The sequence below is a fragment of the Neophocaena asiaeorientalis genome, unplaced genomic scaffold (assembly GCF_003031525.2).
Source record: "Neophocaena asiaeorientalis asiaeorientalis breed wild unplaced genomic scaffold, Neophocaena_asiaeorientalis_V1.1 scaffold57, whole genome shotgun sequence".
NCBI classification, from domain to species: Eukaryota; Metazoa; Chordata; class Mammalia; order Artiodactyla; family Phocoenidae; genus Neophocaena; species Neophocaena asiaeorientalis.
In genome coordinates, this window is record NW_020172731.1 from 3,450,211 (window position 1) to 3,469,499 (window position 19,289).

At 38.3% G+C, this 19,289-nt stretch overlaps 1 protein-coding gene across 1 annotated transcript in view; it reads right to left on the reverse strand.

Annotated features, from left to right (window-relative positions):
- The window catches only part of HCN1 (hyperpolarization activated cyclic nucleotide gated potassium channel 1), a 369,296-nt gene that overhangs the window by 99,714 nt on the left and 250,293 nt on the right, over positions 1 to 19,289 (reverse strand). The window contains exon 4 of the mRNA XM_024740359.1: positions 13,937 to 14,155. Within this exon, the coding sequence (XP_024596127.1) occupies positions 13,937 to 14,155 (219 nt within the window). The remainder of the gene's footprint in view (positions 1 to 13,936; positions 14,156 to 19,289) is intronic.

The following is a 19,289-nucleotide window of genomic DNA, read 5'->3' on the forward strand; positions in this document are numbered from 1 at the left end:
AACCAAGGAAGAATGTAATTAATCTGCTTATCAAATGTTTGACCTAAGCATCTCTGCCTTTTTCAAATAAATTGTTTATATAAATGCTACAATCTTAGAATAGTAATTTCAGCTCACAGTATGGTCGTCTTTGGATGTTATGGTCTGTTTTTGGAGGTTGAAAGAAAAGCGCAAAGGCTGTCCTGCAAAGTGCTTCTGAAAATTTTGTCCTCTTTAGTTACCTATGCACCCCTCCAAAGCACAGTGGATTGAAAAATAAGAATGATGTTTTGTCCATTTGCCACTCTGCTAGTTAGATGTGTGAATGTGAAATGTAATTTAACCTCTCTGGATCTCAACCTTATCTCTAAAATGTGAACTGATTGAGAGTAAAATCATAATAAAGATATCTAAATAGGAAAATCTTCCTTCTTTCCAGTTAAAACCAAAGAACTTTACTAAACAGCTTTTAAGCTAAGAAAATGTTTATGTTAATGTTGTCTAGACAGTATTAACGATCTGGGTGATAATCTAGCGATTTAAAAATGCAGATATGTCCTGTTTATCAGAAATAAATAGACTGCCAGGTATTTCTCCAGGAAAGATGGGTATATTCAGGATCAGCAGAGAATTGCAGTTTGGGGTCTGCAACCAGGGCGAGCCACGTGCAAGCCCCTGCACAGCAAGGGGAGGAGAAGGCTTTTATAGAGGGGAAGAGGAAGTCGTGAGGGCTAAACAAAAAGTCCATGCTTTTCGTGGCTGAGACCTTCCCAGGAAAGAATAGTAGTCTTTCTTCTTCCTGTTGGACTCTGTTACTGCTGTGGGGTGTCAGAGATAACACCTCTGGTCTCCCAACTCTATTTAATTAAGGTTTCGGTTTATTAATTTTTTAAAACTCCTTATAGATATGTTGTAACACTGATGAGCCCCATTGCACACTCATTCTCAGAATACTATTTTCTTTTTATGATTCTTTAGAATTGTGTAGATTCAGCTTCCAGCTATTAATATCTAAATCCGAGATGAAAAGGGCATGCTATTTTATAATATATTTATAACATATGGTGATATAGCATTCTTTATGCTAGATTTTTCATATTGCTAATAGAAGGGATTATCACTGTGACTGCATAAATACTTTATTAATGTTTTAAAGTTTGGAATCTAGTCATCTGACTCATTTCTAAAAAGAAGAGAGAATTGATTTGTAAATCTAATTTCTTAAATTTTGTGATTTCTCCAACATACAACTTCCTGGAGCTTGTATGACTAGAACGCTATAATATTATCGCCAAGAAGATGGGAAGAATGAGTCATTCATCAGGGAACAATGTTCCAATAAAGAAAACTTCCAGACAATTAAGGCTTTCACCCCTTTACCCTTTAAAACATTTAAACATTTTTCAGAATAATCATTCTTCATATCAATTGTAAATTTTCCTGACATTTTAAGTAATGTTTGCCACCTTTAAAAAAGTGTCTTCAGGTATTTTTCTGTTTGTTTGTAGAATTTCTGATTTGGGTTTTTTTTAAATGTATTTATTTATTTTTGGCTGCGTTGGGTCTTCATTGCTGTGCGTGGGCTTTCTCTAGTTGTGTCGAGCGAGGGCTACTCTTCGTTGTGGTGCGCGGGCTTCTCATTGCAGTGGCTTCTCTTGTTGCGGAGCATGGGCTCTAGGCCTGCAGGCTCAGTGGTTGTGGCTCACAGGCTCTAGAGCACAGGCTCAGTAGTTGTGGCACACGGGCTTAGTTGCTCTGCGGCATGTGGGATCTTCCTGGACCAGGGCTCGAACCCGTGTCCCCTGCACTGGCAGGAGGATTCTTAACCACTGCACCACCAGGGAAGTCCCTGGTTTGTCTTTAAGTACTAAAGATTTTGGCTGAAAAATCTGGAGGAATTAAATGGCAAATACAATTAAAAATAAAAAGTAAGGTCGGGCAAACTGGAAAACAAAATTCCACAATTACCTTCTTCCCCTTGTGCCCCATGTGGCTGTCTGAGGATGTTCACGGCTATTGGGAGCAGCATAAACTGTGCCTTATTTTCTGGGCACTGCCATTGCGTGATTTGGAACTTCCTCACCTCTAATAGCACCTATGACCCCAAATTCTCATGTCTGTAGGACCAGCTGAGCTTTACAATCTGCCTGCCAGATGCCAGCCAAACAGAGGGAACTCTCTTTGTAATACACATTTTATAAATTGATCAAAATTTGGTGGAGCCCAGATGCAGGATGGGAGTCCTCCAGCCAGAGCCTGATCTAAACCAGTTGAAAGCTACCCTCACAGAGAGGCAAGGTGCGGTCTTACACTGCATTGTGCCACAGGGCTGACTTAGTTGCTGAACATGGTTTTTATCATTTTCCTGTTCCCGCTCTCGCTTATAGATTCTTTTCCCCATTCCTCTCTATGCACCTACCTTTAGCAGCTCTGCATCTACTTCTAAGGTGTTGCTTTTCCACTAAATTCAGGTGTGGAGCTTAATACAGGAAGTCATGATTACTAGCAACTTGAGCTCCAAGTAAGTGAGATATTTCTGTTAATAACTGAAAAATAATTTAGTGCTCTAATGATCAGCCCACTACCAGGAAATAAAAGAAGAAATCATAACATTAAAATGAAACTCAGTATTTTATGTTCTCGTTGGGGAAAAAGTTGAAATAATCTATTTTCATCATTTATTAGGCATCTTGGACTCTAATTGCCACTTAATAAAACTACAATACTAAAGTTGAAGATCACTTTTCATTAAATATGCTAATGCTAGGTACTTCAATAGTGGCTTTTCCCCAACTGCTTAAATAACTTTCAAAATTTTAGTGCATTAATTTTAATAATAACTTGGTGAAAGTAGGAGGACAGCAAGAAATCTTTTAAAATGAGTATACTATTCTAAGATAATTTCACTTGGCAAAGCTTAAGTAGCGAATGTGGAATATAATCATCTATCTTATACTATCATCTGAATTACATTATGTCATATTATCACCTGATAATGGCCATTATCCTATCATTATATATTCACTTGATAAAAGAAGGTACACTTTAATTAAGTTTGTGTTATTGTTATTTTGTTATTGCTAACAATAGGATAATAATAAACACAATGATCATATTGTATTTTGTTATTGTTAAATATTGCATTTAAGTAAAATATTGTTTAAGTAAAATATTGCTATAGTCCAAAAAAAGTTGAAAATATTTTGCATCAAAGAGGTTTATACTTGCTTCATTTGTATATCCAAGTTGTAAATTTGTATTTCAAGTTCAGACTATCAGTATACTCAGTTCTAAATTCATGAGTTCTTATTTCATTTCATATAATCTTCAGAAAAAAAAAATCCTACTTCAGATAGTGAATAGTGAATGCTATTTTATGACACATCTGGTGTAATTCTGTTTTTTATGAATTGTTTTTCATTGAAAATGACAGAAAAAAATCCACAGTGGTGATTTAGTATGATCAGATCACAACTGAAAAGCAAGGGAAGATAAAATTATTGGTACCTAAGATTTTGATATAATAGATTTTTTTAACAGTAATATCTTTTTTAATAAAGAATATACATCTCACTAATGTTTTATTTAAGGACACTTCATTACCCCTGGTAGATAAGACACAGTGCATTAGAAGCATTCTAGATAACCCATTTCAATTTTACTAACAGATGGCTTAATGGAAGACATAAATTCTTTCTTCCATTTTATTCTATCATCTCTTGTTCCATATATCTCCCCATTCTCTATCATCTTTCTTTTTACAGAGTCAGGATATATTCAAAATCTCAATGGCTCTCCATTACTTACCAAACCGGTACAAATGGCTTTAGGCCTTGTATCTACTATTGTTTTTCAAGTATGCTATAACCCGTCCAAAATGTACGCTTCCTAGAAAATCCCAAGCATTTTCCTGACTCATTTTCGCTCTAGTATCTGTGGCAGAGGCCACCAGTTTTACACCAAATCCATTCTCTGTCTCTTCTATATTGTATAGAGTTGCTAGTTGGTCACAAATTTGCCCAGCTAGACTAAATTTCTCAGCCTCCTTGAGTATCAACAGGTATAAGTTCTCATCAACGGAATGTGAGTAGAAGTGATGTGTATCTCTCTCCTTCCTCTCATCATGAGCTAGAAGGCAGACATGTCCGAAGCATAGCTTCAAACGTGCAGACAAGAACAATACCCTAGGGAAGTGGTTCTCAAAAGGTGGTCTCTGGACCAGTAGCAGCACCTGAGATATTGTTGGAAATAAAAATTCTCAGGCCCTACCCTAGGCCTAATGAATCAGAAACTCTGGAAGTGGGGTCCACAAATCTGTTCAACAGGCTCTCCAGGTAATGATAATTCATATAAAATATTGGAAAATACGGTTCCAGGTGATAGTCGAGGAACAACTTGGAAGAATCTGTCCTGCAAATGACCACCTGGAGCAGTGTCATCCCACTGACCTGGCCTCTCATCACGTAGAGTTTATTAGCAAAATTATACAGTTCTTTAGGGCACTGACTTGTTGGATCTTCTTCTTATAGCAGCTCAGCATTTGCCCTGAGTACTATTTATTCAATGTGGAATGGCCTGCTTAATATTTCCACCCAATTTAATATTTCCACCAATCCTAGCACTGGCCCCTTTACGTAATGACAAAGAGCCCTAGGCTATTTTTGCTATACTTTAATCTATTAGGCACACTGTTGACTGAACACTCTTTTAAAAAAATCTAATCTAATTGTACCACTCTTTGGCGTCAAATTCTTACTAGACTCTCATAGCATTTAGGCTAAAATACAACATGGCTAAGTAGGCCTGTGAGGTGCCATCCACCCTGACCCATGTCAGTCTCTCCAGTCTCATCCAGAGCCATTTCACTTATCTCTGTGCTCTAGTCACACTTTCCTTTTGTCTGTTCCTGAATCACGCCAAGCTTTTTCACACTCAGTGCTTTTTCCCATGCTGTTTACTTCACTATCTTACCTCTATTCATTCTTCAGGTCTCTTCCTAAATATTAATTTTGCTTCTCTCCCACTCCCACCACATCCCATATGAATCAAGTCAGAGACTAAAAATCTCTTAGCAGACCTTCACATTTCCCTTCTTAGCACTTTAAAATTTTTATAATTTATTGCTTTCTGTGAACCTTGTTACTGTGTCATGCCCCTCCCTCACCCCTACTGTACTACAAGAATCATCATGAGAGAAGGTACCATATCTGTTTGCTCACTTTGTATGCGTGGCATCCTGTACCAGGCCTGACACATAGTAAGCATTCAATAAATATGCATCACATGGATAAAAAGTGGATTACTTGAGACTCAACTCACATGACACCTTAACTCCAAAGACTATTGGGATCCTACTTCTTTATAAAAGACTGTTGTTTCCAGCAGTTTTATTGATCAGAGTGTCCCTATCTACTTAAAAGGCTGGCATTCTTGTTCTGTTAATATATTTGGGCTAATGATTCTATCAGTAAGCATTTATGAAGTGATCTATTTGCTTTTGGACCCTTACAGTCTAGGCTAGGAGTACACCATATTTCATGCATGACTGTGATTTACTTTCTTAAAAGACAATTTCAATGACTACCATTGCTAAAATTTTGCAAGGGTTATCCTTTTCCCAATGCACAGTCTCATCCCTCCAGCATTGAAAACTATTCTTAGGTGGACCGTAACTGAAACTAATTTCACACTTTGCCCAGCAAGGTAGTTTTCACTTCACTCAAACTAGACAATTCAATATTCCCCACACATGGCCACCTCTGGGCCTTTGCACATTTTGTTCCTGTCAGCCAAGAATCTTCTCACAATTAGGGCTCTTTTCTAGGGCATTTCTCCAGTGGTGATCATCTCTGCCTGTTGATTTCCTCTACATTCTTCAAGGCCCATTTCCAATGGATCCCAGTGATCTAACTAAACAAATCCAAGTACATGCAGTGATTCTTGTCCATTGCGGGTTTTTGTCAGATTAGTGGATCCCTGGTGACAAGCTTTTGCCCTGTAAAAGTGATTAATAGTGTACTTATGTCTTATGACATATAAGGGACACAAATACAATACAGCAAAACACTTGAAAAAGAACTTCAAGGAGGACATTCAAATGAAAATTCAAACATTTCTAAAAAAATTATATCCATACATCAACCAATAAAAGAAAATAGTAGAAAATACAACTCTACTTTAGAGCCATTAGAAACAGGTATCAGATATGTTGTCAATGATAAATGTAAACTGCAAAGAACTAAAGAAGGATTGGTGAGGACAAATCTTTAGCAACTCATACAGTCCTGAAACCATGAATACCCACAACAAAGACGCAGGAAATTTCAGCATATACCACTGAGTTTTGGTACGGAAAGTATCACCGAGTGAAAGGGATACCACTGGGATATATTAAAATACAAAGATTGAAAATCATTAGTAAAAGAGATTTACAATAGGCAAAATTCTGTTTTTCTCCTTGGTTAAATTAACAGCCTCAAGCTCCCTACCTTTACTTGTACCTATCTCTATAACAGTACTCAGTTAATGTACTAACACTCTTCCCAACTGATCACATAAAGTATTATTCTGCCAGGAGCCCAATTTGTTAGCAGCTCAAGTGGCCACATGAAGCTAACACAAGGGTTATGGCACTGCTATTTTTCTATGAGAAACTCTCGCAGATATTCCCAGTCTGAGGGCTGCCCTGGCCTGAGAATGTTTGGCAGTACTACCAGTTTAATATACCAGAGTACGTAAAATTCAGCTCCTGGGAAGCAAAAGTATATAGTATAGCCGAATTGGAAATCTTTCCAACTAATTAAGGAACCATGTGGGAGTTTTGCTCATGGCATCCTCATTTGTAAAGGAAGGAAGAAGGCATTTACTAATAATGAAGAAAACCCATGAAACATTTTGATGAATGTATATTGATTTTAGAGCCACCTCTTCCCACTAAGAATGCACTCAGTGGGCTTCCCTGGTGGCGCAGTGGTTGAGAGTCCGCCTGCCGATGCAGGGGACACGGGTTCGTGCCCCGGTCTGGGAAGATCCCACATGCCGCGGAGCGACTGAGCAGGTGAGCCATGGCCGCTGAGCCTGCGCGTCCGGACCCTGTGCTCCGCAACGGGAGAGGCCACAACAATGAGAGGCCCGCGTACCGCAAAAATAAAAAAAAAATTTGGACACCTGTAAATATTCTTAATCCTCACCGTCCCCTCTGAGTATCGCAGCACTGAGGCTTCTATGTGTGTGGCTGAAATACACAATAACAAAGACACAGGTCTTCCCATCATGGTGTTAAATTCCCTCTGAACATAGAGAATGTACACAATAAACAGATTATTATAGCTTGGGATAATCAGGGAAGGTGTCACAGTCTTCCAAAGGGAAGGGCAGACCTGTGTAAACACTAAAAGGGATTAAAGTATGTAAGGAGGGAGGATGAAAGGTTCTGGAGGCAGGTCAGAATCATTTGGTTTGTTGCGAGAACAATAATTATGTGGCTGGAAGAGAGATTTGGCCGTGAGATCCATAAGAGTTTAAAAGTTGGTTTGGCATCATTCGTCCTCCAACCAAATTCTTTTTGAAGGGCATATTACCATGAAAGTATATGTATTAGCCATAATCACTTTATTTTAAATGACCTGAAATTTGCTTTCTTGCAAATGGGATTTAAGTAGCTTGAAAATGAGAGCAGGTCTTAGTGTCCAGCCTTTTGTCTCTGGTCATAACCTTGCCTTATACAAATTTGGAAGATTAGACTGATTAAAAATATTTCTGGGGAATAAGAAATTTATGTGACAGTCCTGACTATAGTCCTTCATTTACAAGGAAAGAATAAGTATCTATGGATTATGAATTAAAACCAAGGAAATAATATTTGTCTGAACTGACTTGGTTTAGGATATAGTGTTTTTCATATGATTACATAAAATTGTATAACTCAATATGGTTTCATGCAGGATTACATATAACTCACCTGTATGGTTGAGAGACTACTTACATTAAACTGTACCTCCTTATTCCAAAGGGATTTTAATGGACATCATATAAACACTTGCCAACCTGATAAAATTTTGTCCATTTGGATAAATTTGGAATTTCAATTTCTTATCATTATTAAATGAAGAATCAGTAGTTTTTACAATTTTAGGCAACAAAATCAATATTTGAAGCCCAGGGCAGCACTGGCTCACTGCCTTGTGCTCTATCACTAGAAAGCACAGTCTGTTTAAACAAATCATTCCTGCACCTGCCTTAGATTTATATACACTCTGCTTCCTGGATTCAGAAGTTATTCAGTATATAAAGTTATTTCAATTTGATAATTTCTTCATACAATTAAATATTTGTTGTCATGTTCAAATTTCACACTAAAAATCATTCATGTACATCAGGTACACCAAGGGAGTTGAAAACTTCTTACTCTAAATTCATAATGTGTTTTGTGTTAAAATTCTTGCTTATTACAGAAGGAAAATTGTACACCTAAAAGCTGCTATAACTATGATTATTTGACAGGAAAGAGAGTGACAAATTTAGATATAATAGTAGGCGTCCCAGGGGTGCCCAAGTGTAAGGACTAAGATACAACAGTATAAAGACACAGTGATCTAAAGCAGTTTCATTTCAAGACTAGATGAACTGTGGATATATCTAGAGAAGGTAGTAACTATCCAAGGTCAGTTTAAAAAAAAGGAATGGTCACTGTGAGCAGTATGTCTAGATAGGTGTTTCCCAAAGTGTACATTAATCACTTAAAATACATGTGGGGGGGCTTCCCTGGTGGCGCAGTGGTTGAGAGTCTGCCTGCCGATGCAGGGGACACAGGTTCGTGCCCAGGTCAGGGAAGATCCCACATGCCGCGGAGCGGCTGGGCCCGTGAGCCATGGCCGCTGAGCCTGCGCGTCCAGAGCCTGTGCTCTGCAACGGGAGAGGCCACAACAGTGAGAGGCCCGCGTACCGCAAAAAAAAAAAAAGAAAAAAAAAAATACATGGGGGTTTGGCATAGAGGGCAGAGACAAAATGTTTAATGCTCAGGGCACACAAATTTATAGCAAAAAACCTTTTCAATTCATTGTTTCAATCAACATTTCCAAACTCAGTTGACCAGGAAACAATTATATACGTAATTCAACAATAAACCATATATATGTATACATATGTGTATGTTTATGATTAATTTCCATTACCTGTGGAAGAGGCTTTGAGAAGAGCTGAGATTTAAAAAAAGGTCTAAAAAGCTGCTAGACTAGGCCTTACTCTTCCTTCCTCATGTTCACTGAACTGCTTATCTGAGATATCAGAATATCTGATAGATATTCTGAAGCTCCTCTCTCCTACATGGGTTTACAATTGTAAACGATGATCCAAGGATCAAGACTTCTGCAGGTCTACAGAGGTCAGAGAGTAGAGTGAGAATTTTCCTGATGATAAGAAACTGATTTCTTTGAGGAGAATGATTGCTCTTCTCTGAGTCCCTTTCCCAGCCCGCTTTGGGATAGGGGAGGCTATCTTCTAACACTTGACCTGTCGGGGGAGCTTCAAGAAAATCACTTGGGGATTTTTGAAGTAAGTTCACTAGTTGAGAGACGTGAGTCTGGGGTCTGATCACCTCCGAAAACATGTAAATAGCCTGTGGACACTGGGGCCTGACTCCTGCCAAGGAACTGAAGAAGGCTAGACACAGGCTCCTCATTGCTTTGGTGGAGGAGGCAGCAGTGCTGAGAGATGGGCTAAGAGAGGGATGCATGAGGGCTTCTCTGTGGACCAGACCTGAGTGATACAAGAGGGCCAGCATTACATCTTCGGTCCTGTCCAAGAGTGCCCACTGGCAGAGCAAGGAGCCCTCAGCAGAAAGAGGCTGCAGATGACTGCCAAATTCTCAGGGCCTTTTCTAGGGAAGTGCAGGGACTCAATGGGGCTCACCTAAAATGCCCAAAGGATCTCTCAAAGAAAGTGCCAGTTTTATTTATCTGCCAGACCCACCCAGGGACACTAGTTTAACAGCTCTAGCAGGTGCATCCAAACTGCCTCTTCCCTTCCCTTTCCTCCTCACTGCTATCTTCCACATTGATGAGAAGACATAACAGCAGCTCCTAGTAGGCTTATAATAGGAGAGAGAAGTGAGCCTACAGGGCAAGCCCAGCTTTCTCACTCCTGGCTCTTCCAGCCCCACAAAGTCCTGGGTAGGGATGCGGAAAGATTTAATTTGCCCAGGAAAGATGAACCTCACTAAATAAAAACCGTAACTGGAGATAAAAATAACAAAACAAAACAAAACCACTGTGTTTGGATATTTCAAAGTTGAGCTTCTTCAGTAACCAGTAACAGAAACTATGCAGACTGCTGGTAATCCAGAGCAGAGCATCAGGGGAGGCACAATTTAAATACTATGCATTTTACACCATAAAGTCTATACCTAAGAGAAGGGGGAAACATAGCTGTCTGAAATGTAAAAGAATACAAAATATGATAGCTCATGAAATGAGCAGCATACTATGTGCTTCAAGTCCAAGTTTAACCTGCAATGTGACAATATAAAGATCATCACACATTTTTTTGGTCAAGAGAGAAAGTAATAACAATGAGGATGATCGACACTATAACCCTGTCAGATTATCAGCATTGGTATATTGTGTAGATTAGGATCTCATAATCAGAGGACCTTATTCTACTGCTCGGGATGATAGAACTACTTAAACTTGGAGGATCCAGATTGAAGAGATGTTCCCTGGGAAGGAAGAATTAAATGACTCTGAGATTCCAAACTAAAATAGTGGGCTAGGTGACTTGTAGCAGACTAGACTTAAAAATATGTTCACCTGAGACAAAGAATATGGTAAGTGATGGAGAGGAATGAATTCTGGAGCCAGATTAGGTGGTTGAAGACCAACACATTCTGAAAGGCTACTATAATAGCTATTGGTTACAGCTCACTTCTTTTGCATCAAAAATATGTTACTGGATACATGGCAGTGAAAGTAGTATCACTATTAATTTTGCAGACGTCCATGGCAGATGGTTCCAATTCCTAAAGACAAAAACTAACTACAAAAATAATTAATCAGTTCCTCAAAAAGTTAAACCTAGAATTATTATATGACCCAGCAATTCCACTCTTAGGTATACACCTAAAGGAACGAAAATAGGTACGCAAATAAATACTTGTACACGAATGTTAACAGCAGCACTATTCACAGTAGCCAAAGGTAGAAACAACTCAAAATCCATCAACTCATAAATGGATAAACAAAACATTAATTAACTAATTAATGGAACATTAATCAGCCGTAAAAAGGAATGAAGCACTGATACATGATACAAACTGGATGAGCCGCAAAAATATTTTAAAAGGTCACGTATTATATGATCGTATTTATATGAAATATATAGAATAGGGAAATCAATAGGAAGAAAGCAGACTAGTAGTTGCCTTGGGATGGGGGAGGGGAAAATGGGGAGTGACTGCTTAATGCTTAAAGGATGAAAGTGTCTTACAACTAGATAGTGGTGCTGCTTGCATAACATTATGAATGGACTGAACACCATTGAACTGTACACTTTAAAACAGTTACTGGTGAATTCTGTGTTATGAGTATTTTATCTAAAAAAACCCCCAAAGTGCCAAATCACAAAGGAAACTGCAAGCCAATCATACATTATGCAGAACAATTCTGTAAGACTGAATTGAAAATAAGACATTTATTGTTCATAAAAGTATACATTTAAAAAAGTAACACAATGTCTTTAAGACCTAAATTATGCTGAGTAGAAAATGGAAATGGTATTCTAGAACCAAACTTCTTGACAGATCTTGGTTTGGAGACCAAAAAAAATTATATTTCTTTAATCAGCTATTCCTGACTAAATTGCTTCAAATGTCAGAAAGTAACAAAAAGTTACCCCAGTATCCTTGCCCTCTATTAAGCACTTGTAAGATCAAGAATTTGATGACTTGAATTATGAAGAACATCATAACATATTTGCATGTAAATGTTTATGACTACATAGTTGAATAACTTGGGTTGCCAAGTTAAACGTGGCTTATAGAGCAGGTCTAAGAACATAAAAATGGTGAATTGACTTAATAGGCAATACAATGCTAATAAACGCAGTCCTAGAAATTAAAGATTGTTTATTTTATTTTAGTTTTTATTTTTTTAGCGTTACGTGGGCCTCTCACTGTTGCGGCCTCCCGTTGCGGCGCACAGGCTCCGGACGCGCAGGCTCAGCGGCCATGGCTCACGGGCCCAGCCGCTCCGCGGCATATGGGATCTTCCCGGACCGGGGCACGAACCCGTGTCCCCTGCATCGGCAGGCGGACTCTCAACCACTGCACTACCAGGGAAGCCCAAGATTTGTTTATTTTTAAGAAAATATGTAGCAGTGATGTAGGCAAAAAGGAAGTGGGAAAGAGCATTTTTATGAAAAGCAATACCCACTGAAAGGGAAAAAGAAATAGTGTAACAGAAACATATATGTAGTCTTATCTCAAATCCCCATAAATTTAGCCCAAATTCTATTGAGCATATAATTTTTACTAAAAATCACGATTGTATGAAGTTTCTTTCCCCTTACTATGTGCTTCGTTCTTTGCAGTTTAATTGGAGGCTTTATTTTAAAATGAACCTTGAAGCTATTTTGGTGGTTCGTCTTTTCATTACTTCAGTAATAAGACATCAGCTTGCTCACTGTAATAGTTGGTGGCAGCGTAATTAAATTCAAGGGAAATAAAGTATCTAGGTTCCCTTTTTTCCTATTGTGTGACTAAAGTGTTGAACACTTCTGTAAATAAAGCCACAAATGAAAGATCTTTGGCTGTTTTGTGAGTAATTATGAGTCTAAGCTGTTATCACTCACCAAGAGACGTATTCTAGAACTATTTTAACCATTACTTTCAGATATGTCCTTTGGCAAGGTGCATATTATATATTCTGTCATGTTCAACAGAGCTCCCACATTAGAAAGTCTTCCTTCAGTTATAAAACATTCTTATTGGGCTTCCCTGGTGGCGCAGTGGTTGAGAGTCCGCTTGCTGATGCAGGGGACACAGGTTCGTGCCCCGGTCCGGGAAGATCCCACATGCTGCGGAGCGGCTGGGCCTGTGAGCCATGGCCGCTGAGCCTGCGCATCCGAAGCCTGTGCGCCGCAACGGGAGAGGCCACAACAGTGAGAGGCCCGCGTACCGCAAAAAAAATCGAAACCAAAACAAAACAAAAAAACAACAAAAAAACCCCACATTCTTATCTGTCAGAAAGTTACTGATATTTGGTGAAGAATATAAGTACTGGCTGATTATCCAAGGTCTAGTCCCAACCAAAGTAATTCAGCATATTAAAAAAATCCGATGAATAAATCAGTGAACGAATTTACTTTTTGTCTCTCTTTTGAGAAAAGTTTAGAGCACCAGTCATTTAAATTAACATATTGTGCATGTGAATGTATGATAGCAGCTGTTAATATGCATTTTAAAGAGGGTGTGTGGTGACTTATCTAGCTACAAGGGCAACATATGTTCAGCTATGCATATGGACTTAATATAAATTATGATTGTAACATGCAGAGAGGCACAGAGAGACGTGCAATGTCTGCCTTCTGCATTTAATCAGCTAACAACATATTTTTCTAACTGTATAAGAAAAGTCTTTATATTATCTTAACTTGAAAAATTATAGAACATGAACCATGATAATACCTTAAATTAGCTTCATACATTTTGAAACAGGTAACTATTTTTTTCTGTGAATGAAAATTCAGATTTTTAAAAAAAATATGTATTATTCAAGAGAGAAATTGGAAACAAAAGCTACAAGGACCACCTTGAAGACACTTCAAAATATGGAAACAGATTGTGTTTTCCTCCTTTAAACATTTTATCTCATTGTAGTTTTGATAGAGGGCATAGTTTAGTTATCGGAACACAATTAAGTTTACAAACTAGCTGACTGAACGTATTAGAGATAAAACAAATTACCTTCTCTTGATATTGCCGCCTTGAAGAATCCAAAGACTGGATTAGAGCTGTGGCGTGGCCAACAAACATGGCGTAGCAGGTAGCTCCCACGATCATGCTCAGCATGGTGATCCAGAGGTCAGACATGCTCACTGGGGCCTGGGCTCCGTACCCGATGCACAGCATGTGACTCATCGCTTTGAAGAGTGCGTATGAATACTGCTTTCCCCAAGAGTCATTCTGCAGCAGAAGAGAAAAGAGGAAGTAGACTGAACCATTAGGATAGCAGAAGAAAATCCATGAAAAAGTATGACCCGTACACAGAAGCATTATAACATTCTTGTAATGGAGCATTTACACAGGTACTTCTCCCCAGTAGCTAATCACATGACGATGTTTTTCAACGCTTACCCAGAAAAATGAAAGAGAAATAGTCTACTGTTATAATACACAATCCTAGTCAGTTTTTGATGTGTTATTTTAAAAACTAAACATTCCTTTTGGGATAATGAATGAACGCTGATTAGCTCATTTTAAAGTTTCCAGGAAATCTGGTCATTCTCTAGCAATATATTTGCAAGCTGAGAAATGCTGCAGGTAGATGTGAAGCAGATAGGCTTAAGTATAGGAATTTTTATCAAAACCATGATGTTAGATTTTGAAAGTCCAAATGGTAGACTTGTGTAGTCCCTAGTCCTATATGTCTTAAATGAAAAATAAACATAATTTGGAAATACAGATCTGATAAATGAAAAGACTTCCTTGAAGCCTTTTCTGAGTAATGTGAGTAATGTTTATTGAAATTCAAATGTCAGGGTTGTTGATGGATGAATCTTGTTGGCTTTCTATAAAATAATAAAATAAAATAGAATAAAATAAGCAAAATAACATCTTGGCAGACACTGAAAAAAAAACCTGACTTCAGAGATTAGTTATTAGATGCAATTTCTGATGTCATTTCAAAACTTTATTCTAAGCTCAATTCTACAAAAATAAGCTGTTCAATATGTTTTATATAGTGTCTGATAAAATTTAAAGGACTTTTTTGATCAATTTGTCTCAAACTCCCTAGTCCAGGATGTACATAATTTATGAGACCCAGTGCAAAATAAAAATCTGAAGCGCTTTAGTGCAAAATGTAGGGAAAAAGGATACTGTTAAAGATAATAATATATAAAGACTTTTCCTTAAAATATTTTTTTACTTATAAAACTTAGGAAAATAGTGCTAGTTGAGTAACAACACAAATTTACACATTTCAAAAAGTGAAATATTGCTGTCATAACTATATAAAATACAAGTAATACTATACTACTGTGATATCTTGATTGATCATAAAATTTTTCTGGCATAATTTTCTGACAAATTCATTCCTTAGGTCATCAAAACTCATACAATTAATAATTTCATCTTCAGTGATAAAATTGAAAATGACATGTTGCTTTTGGCTAATGCAAGATCACAAATAATTTCTGATACATTTTTAATTTTGAGGAAGATCTTTCTGTTGATGCAACTGTTACTGGAACTATTAAGAGTATTTTATAGCCTGGGACATTAGGATAAATTTTTGATAAATTATTATTATTATTATTTTTTTTTTTTTTTGCGGTATGTGGGCCTCTCACTGTTGCGGCCTCTCCCGTTGCGGAGCACAGGCTCCGGACGCGCAGGCTCAGCGGCCATGGCTCACGGGCCCAGCCGCTCCGCGGCATGTGGGATCTTCCCTGACCGGGGCACGAACCCGTGTCCCCTGCATCGGCAGGCGGACTCTCAACCACTGCACCACCAGGTAAGCCCCGATAAATTATTTTAATGTAAAAATTTTAGTACATTTGGAGCTGATAATTCTCATGGAATACATTTTAATTAGGATTAACTCTTCATATAAATCACATTCATGAAACTGAATGTGATTTTTTAAATTAGTTTTTATTTTAAAATAACTATAGATTAACATGGAGATTGTAAGAAATGATAGAGAAATATCTCATGTACCCTTCATCAGTTTCCCTGAATGGTGACATCTTGCAAACTATAGTGCAATGTTACAACAGGAAATTGACATGGCTACAATCCACTGATCTCATTCATATTTCACTAAATGTGTACTCATTTTTGTATTTAGTTTTATGCAATTCTATTACGTGTAGGTTCCTGTATTCATCATCACCGTCAACGTACAGAACAATTCCATCACAACAAAGAACCTTTACACTGTTTTTATTTTTATTTATTTATTTATTTTGGCTGTGTTGGGTCTTCGTTCTGTGCAAGGGCTTTCTCTAGTTGTGGCAAGCGGGGGCCACTCTTCATCGCGGTGCGCGTGCCTCTCACTATCGCGGCCTCTCTTGTTGCGGAGCACAGGCTCCAGATACGCAGGCTCAGTAGTTGTGGCTCACGGGCCCGGTTGCTCCGCGGCATGTGGGATCTTCCCAGACCAGGGCTCGAACCCGTGTCCCCTGCATTGGCAGGCAGATTCTCAACCACTGCACCACCAGGGAAGCCCTACACTGCTTTTATACTGAATTTAATGCTAAATGTAAATGTATGCAATGATATTTTAATATTTCCTCTGACATTTCCTATAACTTGCCCAGGTCGTACAAGAAACCAAAAGTAGTTTCATGATTTTTATATAATCCATAATGCCTGTTTATGTATTCTATTCCTGTATTTTCTTTTTTTTTTTTTTTTTTTTTTGCGGTACGCGGGCCTCTCACTGCTGTGGCCTCTCCCGTTGCGGAGCACAGGCTCCGGACACGCAGGCTCAGTGGCCATGTCTCACGGGCCCAGCCTCTCCGCGGCATGTGGGATCTTCCCAGACCGGGGCTCGAACCCGTGTCCCCCACATCGGCAGGCAGACTCTCTACCACTGCGCCACCAGGGAAGCCCCTATATTTTCAATTACAAGGAAAATTTAATTTAAAAATTGTCTTCCTTGTTAATAACTGGCTTATTTAAAATTTCATATGAAAATAGTGTCATTTTTCATTATATGTGATGATCTGTAAATGTAATCCATATTTCTAGGCTTGTGTATATTTGCTTTGCAGTGTTGCAGGATTTTTCAGATCTGGACATTTCACACTCAAGAATTTTAATAACTCCCTGATAACCTTTATTTCAATGGCCATGTGAACTCCTTTATTTTGTAATAATTTATTGATAAAGTTTATTGCTTGAGCTCTGCAGGTTCTGTCTTGGAACTTAGGCAAGAGATTTAATATTTGTGTAGATTCTTTGGAGATGGGCTCCTGAGACTGATAGGCAGGTGGCCCTTACCATGGTGCTATCCTTGCTGGCATGGGAAGCCACTCCATGTCACACTGCTGCTGCCTTTGCCACTGCTAACCTGAGCCCAGCTCCGGCTTGGCCACACTGGGGACGTATAGCATCCCAGACTGCTGAGGCATGCATATGTGTGCCTTGCTGCCTGGCCCGTTGCTTGGCTTCTGTACTTCCTGCTGTGCCCTCAGGCCTGGACCTGCACAGCTGCCACCTTGCAGCTCCGATGCTCATATTCATGCTTTGTTGTCCCAGTGGACTTCACATACAAAACATAAATTCAAAGATAACATTATTATGAATTTCAAGATGGCTGTAGCAGAGCTTTAATCCAAGCACAGGGTCCTTCCCAAAGTAGGTCCCTTTGCAACAGCCAGGTCATACACCACATACCCATGAAGCCATCCCTGCCTTTGTCAAATTAACTCTTAAATTATCATAAATTTAAGAAATATATTGAATCTATATGGATATTTTTGTTCATTGTTTTAATAGGGCTTTCTAAAATCAAATTTATAGATTAAAATAGAACATGATATGGTTTAAAAACCCAACCTCAGGGCTTCCCTGGTGGCGCAGTGGTTGAGAGTCCGCCTGCCGATGCAGGGGACACGGGTTCGTGCCCCGGTCCGGGAAGATCCCACATGCCGCGGAGCGGCTGGGCCCGTGAGCCATGGCCGCTGAGCCTGCGCGTCTGAAACCTGTGCTCTGCAACGGGAGAGGCCACAGCAATGAGAGGCCCGCGTACCGCAAAAAAAAAACCCAACCTCATAAACTTTGGAACAGTATATGGCTGCTGACAAATGAAAACTAACTAGTCTCTTTTAGTTGAAAGAGTTAAAGTTCTTAAAGTGAAATTTATTTTATTTTTTTATATAATAAAGGCATGCTGCCACAGTAAACTATCCAGAGAGAGAGAACTATAAAATAAAATTTAATTTTAAAGAAAGAAAATTATTTGTATATTATATTATACAACGCAAATTGTATAATGAACCCATGCACAGTTTTAATTTTGGGGAATGAACAGAGTTCATATGTATATATATATATATATAATTACTCTCAGGAATACACTTAAGGTTCCCCAAATTCTAGATGTTCCATGAACAAGAAGTAGAATACTTAATTAACAAGCAATGTGTTCGATAAAAATTTTGAATGTACATGTTATTTAAAATGATATTTCATTCTTGAAATCCAACTCAATAACATACTGATAACACTAAAATTGGATTCATTACAAACCATACTATAAAGTAAACAAAAAGCCTTTTATCCCTATGATCCATTCAAAGAATGGGTAGAAAGAAAACAAGCTTGATTAATTTCTTTCTGGCTTTAAATCTCTTTGGGGCTCCTAGAGAACTCCAGGTATTCACATGTCATGGTGACTTCTATCCCTATATGATGATCTCCTCATGTGCCTGCATCTCCTCATAGATTAGGGCACGGCCATGACACGTTGATCATGTTCTAGAGTCTAAACTACATGATTCAGTGGAGACACTCAACAATTTTATTATTGTCAAAAGAAAGAGTGAATAAATAAATTTTGATTATGATGTTAAATCTAATGCAAGAGTTCCTTTATACAGGGGTATAGAAAAAGTATGTTGTTCATGTTGATGAAATTAGATATAATGCAAATCATTCAAAAGTCCAATGGGATGTCCAGTGGAGATTGCACTTTAATTCTGTTCATATTGTTTAGTTGTGAGGGGAAGCAGCATGTGGAGCTGGAGTATTATTTCACAAAATAATGCAGTTAGATAGCAGCCAAACTATTTTAAATAAGGATGTGCGTTTATGTTCATTTTCATTTATCTCCTTAGGCACACTCAGCAGGCATACTCTCTTAAACGAGTTAAAATAAATTTATATCATACATGCTTCCTGATCCTTTCAAATCACGGAAAACTTTTCTACTCTTGTTTTATCCATATTTCTCTCCCTTTCTCTCCACCTAAAAATCAGGTATAGATTTCTCTGTACCTTTTCCCATGCTGATATAATTACACGCACACGCACACACACAGACACACACACATTCTGAGATTCTGGGTTTTTTCCCTATAAAAATGGA